This window comes from Lucilia cuprina, chromosome 2, assembly GCF_022045245.1.
Source record: "Lucilia cuprina isolate Lc7/37 chromosome 2, ASM2204524v1, whole genome shotgun sequence".
Lineage (NCBI taxonomy): Eukaryota > Metazoa > Arthropoda > Insecta > Diptera > Calliphoridae > Lucilia > Lucilia cuprina.
Window position 1 is genome coordinate 53,172,568 of NC_060950.1, and position 6,000 is coordinate 53,178,567.

At 29.5% G+C, this 6,000-nt stretch overlaps 1 protein-coding gene across 5 annotated transcripts in view; it reads right to left on the reverse strand.

Annotated features, from left to right (window-relative positions):
• Positions 1 to 5,705, reverse strand: part of LOC111684329 (NPC intracellular cholesterol transporter 1) — a 47,491-nt gene extending 41,786 nt beyond the window's left edge. For all 5 annotated transcript variants that reach the window (XM_023446475.2, XM_023446474.2, XM_023446473.2 and 2 more), the window contains exon 1: positions 4,437 to 5,705. In XM_023446475.2, the coding sequence (XP_023302243.2) occupies positions 4,437 to 4,649 (213 nt within the window). In that variant the 5' untranslated portion in view covers positions 4,650 to 5,705. The remainder of the gene's footprint in view (positions 1 to 4,436) is intronic.
• Positions 5,706 to 6,000: the final 295 nt, after the last annotated feature.

Below are 6,000 nucleotides of genomic sequence, written 5' to 3' on the forward strand. Positions count from 1 at the left end.
AAATAAACCGGCAATTGCTATCAAAATATTACATCGTTATGGTTATACAATAAAAATTTTATTTATTTAAATGTTAAAATGTTTATACATGTAATTAGAAAGTTTAAGTTTTGAATTTAGTAGGAAATAAATTTTTCATTCAAAAATATAAATATAAAGATAAATAATTTATTAGATTTGTTTTAAAAATAATAAAAAGCAAATCGAGTCACTTAAACAAAATGATTAAACAAAATTAAATAGAAAAAAAAACAACTAAAAATATTTATATTATTACTTTTTATCTAAACAATTTAGCTACAACAAATTGTTGGAGGGAAATAACTATTTAACAAAGATAAGAAAAAATGAAGAATCACCATTGCTAATATCGAAAAGAAACATATTTTTTTTTAATAACAATTAAAATGCCAAAGAATATTACTCAATGCTAGAGTAACAGGTGTTCAAAGCCAAAAAAAAATTATTGAATTGGTCACAGCTGTGTATGATTTAGAAATAAATGTCAAAAATTCTAATTAATATTATTGTTATCACAGTTTTGGGAATACATTAACGGAAGTAACGATAACTTTAAATCATAATTTATAAAAATATCAAATGTTTCATAACAATTACCCCTATCGCCAATCATCATTTCACGTGAAATATGTTCCCTTTTCACTTTTTTCGTTCATTAACTATTTTGTCGTGAAAAAAAAAATTCCCCTGTTGTGAAATTTATTGATGGAATTTTGTAAACCTTGAATAGCTGTTCCATACAAAATCAACTATTGTGAATGAATTGTTCACAACAAGTTCACGTTAGCAATTTTCCCTTCGTGGCTATTGAAAATTTAAAAGGAACAAAATTTTCACTTCTATTGGCGATTTTAAGCTGAATAATTATTGTCTGAATAATATGAGAAAACGATAATGCATTTCTGCAAATTCTGATTAATAATAATAAGAAATTAATCTAATAAAGCAACAAAGCAAATATTTATTATTAAGAAAATAAAACTTTGATATTGAATATATTGTAACATTAGTAAGTAGTTCGCCTTTTATATTGATAACATATGAATAAAAAATAAAAATAAACACAAATAAAGAAACTTAACACTCTATTATATTGTTTATTTGTTTACTGTTTTAAAAACTAAACTTTTGTATCTAGTATTACATCAGTTTATTAAATAATACAAATTATTATTGTTATAAAATTTAAAATAAACAAAAGAATTATCAGAAAAACAAAATACCAAAACAAGGACATAAAAAGATTGAAGGCTCAACTTCATAGATTTACTAATAAAATTGCCAACAGATAAAAAATATAGTTGAATTAATAGAAATAGCAACTGAATAGCACGATCATTGTATTGCACTATGTTTCAGTATGCAAAGATACAGAGAAAGTACTTTCTAGAATACAAAAACGGAGAATGAAAGAGTTGGGAATAAAGGTTCCATAACGAACTAGACGATATTGCGAGACTGAAAATTTAGAGCCATAGGAGTGATAGATCGAGTTTTATTGAAGCCACTACCATTGGGAGAAACTGCAACTTTTGAAGACAGAAGAGTACATAGTTTAAATAGTGAATTGTATAGAAAAGCATATAGCTATGCAAAATCTATGATAGTAAGCGGAGTAAGTGATGAAATCTATGAGAAGATTATGGATCAAGAATATGCTGCTGACACATGGGATGTATTGAAGGTACAATTTGAGACAACATTAAAAGATCAAGTTTTTAAAATATGTATAGATTTTTTCCAATTTACCTGGAACGACAATTTTGATGTTTCAACACCAAACTTCAGAAGTTCAGAAAGTTCAGGATCAGGGGAAGAAAAAGAAGAAACTGGTGAAAGTAAATTCTCTTTTAACATGGAACTAGACCTGATTTAGCATACTGCATTGGATTTTTATCCAGAATCTTAGAAAATTCATCACATGCATTTTTAGTACGTGTTAAAAGAGTTTTCAGATATATTAATGAAAATCCCAAAAAAGATGCAGATTGGAAGATCAACATCCGGAGTTGTTATTAAATTTTCTGAAAGAGCAGTATCATGGCTAAGTCAAAGACAAACAATTGTTGCTACATCTACAACAGAAGTTGAGGTAGTTGCAGCAACTGAAGCAATAAAATAAATAATTTGGTTAAGTCGTTTGTTTGCTGGAACTATTGGATATAAAAATTCCTATTTTGCAAGTTGACAATTCAGCCGCTGTTAGATAAGCACAAAATTCCGAATAACATCGAAGAACAAAACACATTGCTCTCAAACATTTCTTCGTACGTGAAAAAGTAATCGAAAGAAAACTAGAAGTCAAAAGAATTGCTACTCAAGAACAACTTGCAGATATGATGACAAAACCATTACAACCCCAACGACTTAAGTATCTCCAACAGAAATTGGGACTTCAAAAATATTAAAAATCACATCAATTCAAGCAAAACGTTTACTTGTATAAATTTAAAGAAAAACGTCTATAAATTGTCCCTATTAATTGGTATTCAAATCAATATTCCTCTCCAAAAACCTATAAATTTATAGCTATGAATCATATAATAATCTTTATAAAATAATAACAAATTTTAATAAAAAATTCAAATTATAGTTCACTTTACTAAGAACAGTCATTGCTGGTAATTGTTTACAAACAAAGGACTGTGACTCCGAATGAGAACTCGATACATTCCCATTCTTCCATAAAAATCTCATACAACTTTGAATTCCAATAAAAAAATTTGGGTCAACGAAAAGTTGAAACTATTAGCCTCTGTTTTAAGGCAGTTGATTTAAGCCGGTAGGGTGAGTAAGGAGTGAGATCGAAAAATTCTTAACACACGTTTTTCATTACATTTTTCAACCAAAGTATTATTTGATTTTTTTTTTGATCAAGTTACCTTTGAAAAACATGTCAGTTATTATGTGTAATGTCAATTATATTAATTTTTTTGTTAATCTGATTAAAATGAGAGACCAGAAAAAAGTGCGTACTGAAATTATTAAATATTTTCAACTAAACGCAACTTGGTCTTACAAAAAGTTGGCCAAGCATACAAAGGTCTGCCGTCAAACTGTTTCCAATGTTATTAAACAGTACCGGGAGAACTTGTCAGTTGATAGAAAACCTGGTTCAGGTAGAAGGAATGGTCCACATGATGTTTCTAAAGCCAAAAAATAGAACGCATTTTCAAAAGAGCTCCCAACACATCCGGTAGGAAAGCAGCTCGGTTAGCTCAGTGCTCGGACTATTTGGTACGAAAAGTTAAAGCTAATGCAGGTTTAAAAACATACAAGGCTCAAAAAGTTCCTGACAGGAACGCTGCTAAAAATTTAGAGGCCAAAAACAGAGCACGGAAATTGAAGTCAAGTTTTATAAAAAAATATTCTTGCTGCATAATGGATGACGAAACGTATGTTCTGGCAGATTTTTCGCAACTTCCAGGTCAAAAGTTTTATGTTGCTGATGCTCGAGGGAATGTTGAAGAAAAGTTTAGGACCCAAAAGCAGACAAAATTTCCCAGAAAGTTCTTGGTATGCCAAGCAATATGCAGTTGCGGCAAAAGAAGCCAATCATTTGTTACAACGGGCTCTATAAATACCGAAATTAACATCAAGGAATGTTTACAAAAAAGGCTGCTTCCATTCATAAGACTTCATAATGTGTCCTCTTATTTTTGGCCTGACTTGGCATCCTGTCACTATTGTAAACAAGCCCTTGAGTGGTACAAGAACAATAATGTGGTATTTGTACCAAGAGAGGCAAATCCTCCAAACTGCCCGGAGCTAAGGCCAGTGGAGAGATATTGGGCTCTTGTTAAAAGAGAATTGAAGAGTACAAAAAAGGTGTCCAAAAGTGTGGTAGATTTTAAACGGAGATGGACTCCATGTTCGAGCAAAGTGACAGAAAGCACTATAAAAACGTTAATGGAAGGGTTTCCGAAAAGGGTTCAAAATTTCATCACTAGAGATTAAAACTATAAAAATATTTTTTTTTGTAAATTGTAATAATAATTTGAATCAAATAAAAAAAAAATAAAGCTGTAAGTTTAGTGGTTTCTTTTTTATAAACATATATGTATGTTAAGAATTTTTCGATCTCACTCCTTATTAGAGCAAGGAACCGCTTTTCTTGCAAAAGAACAGAATAATGACTACAAATTGCCCACATAATAAATCAAAATGTATACATATGTATGTTATATTATTTGTACCCGCATAAATTTAAATCACAAATAGTTTAAAGATATATAAAAGTCACAAAAAAAAACTAAAAAATTTGTATGAATCATAAATTTTAAGAATTTGTTTCAAATAAACAAAATTATCGTTATATTAGAATTAAAAACAGTGTTGGTAATTGTTGTATAAAAACAAACAAAACAAACAAAAAACCAATAAAAAATCTATTAAAAACATTATCAAACACTTACCTGAATACTGGGAGCAATAAAATTAAAAAATATCACAGTAAAGCATAATAGATGTAACAGCGACTTTGTTGCTGAAGGCGATGATGATGATGTGTGTGCTGCTGATGATGATGAAGCATACAAGGATGAGGCAGAAGATGAGGCGGACATTGTGTAGAAGTTGCGACGAGTTTTTTGTAACGGCCTTGAAACTAGTTCCGCCGCCATTGTCATCGTAATAAGTATAATATTAACTATAATATATAAAACCCTGACTGGTTGCAGTAGTATTTAAGTTTTTGGGGGGTCAGAGAGGAAATTGCTATGGAATGATGGAATAGTGCTATAGTTATTTACAACTACTACTATTTTCTATCTAGTATATTGGTAGTATGTGCCCTTGAGAAGGCCAACTATTTTATATTTGCTTTTTTCCACTTTTTGCTTTCTTCCTTTAAGGGTGTTTTAGTATATCCGCCAAACAGCTGGTAGTTAGGTATATGTATGTATATCGGTTTGTTGGTATTACAATGATGACAAAATGTTGTTACGGTGATAATAAAGGAGAATAATAAATTTGTTGTAGACAGCAACAGTTCGTAAGGTTATTGCGGAGAATTACCGTTACACACAGATGTTTATAATGATGATTTTTTATTTTCTTTTTAATTCCGTTGCACTTTAAATGTCACAAAACAAAAATTTAATTTACTTTCTCTTTTGTTCACTCTCACGTTAAAAGGATATTAGAAAACGGTGGATAATGTAAGACCCACCCCAATGTGAATTACTGTTAAAGTTCTTTGTTATACTTTCTCCTTTTTGCCTTAACAATCCCCAATGAGAGTAAAAATACGTTTTTGGGTGGTGTCAAATGTTAATTGGTTTGATGTTGGAGCTGGTCGAGAGATATATTCTGCTGGAGAGTTTTTTCTTTATGTAAAAAATTTGCGACGTATTTCAAGAAAAATGTGTAGACCAAAATACACGCAAAATTAGATTTAAAACAAAATGTTTAATAAATCAAATGCAACAAAGAGAGCGTAGCTAGGTAAATCTTTTAATTTAACGGCGCGCAAAGAGAATAATATTGTAAATCAAAGAGAGTTCAGTGCAAAACAAATGAAGAAAAACCAGACAAAAGCCTGTAGTGACGTATGATGATGTTTAATAATTAAATAAATAAAATAAATTGGGAATATTTTTATTATTAAAATTTTTCGAATTATGTTTTACTATTTTAAGCACTTCATTTTTTCCTTTTATTGTTTACTTCTTCTATAGTTAACAAAACAAAAATCACTATTATTTAATTTATATTTTTCATCACTCCTAAATAAACCACATATTTTTTTGTTGTGTTGCAATTTTTTCTATGGTAAACGTCAATTTGTTTTGTTATTGTTTTCTTTTGTTTTTTACTTTCGGCTATTCTTCTTTATTTGTATATTTCTCTCTTTCGTTATTTCTTTTTTTTCACTCGAGAGTCAGAGAAATCGAATTTTCACACATCTGAAGAAATGTTTGTAAAAAATCAATAAAAGAAATTTCACTTGTTTTGTCTTGAAGATGAAGTTTTCCAAAT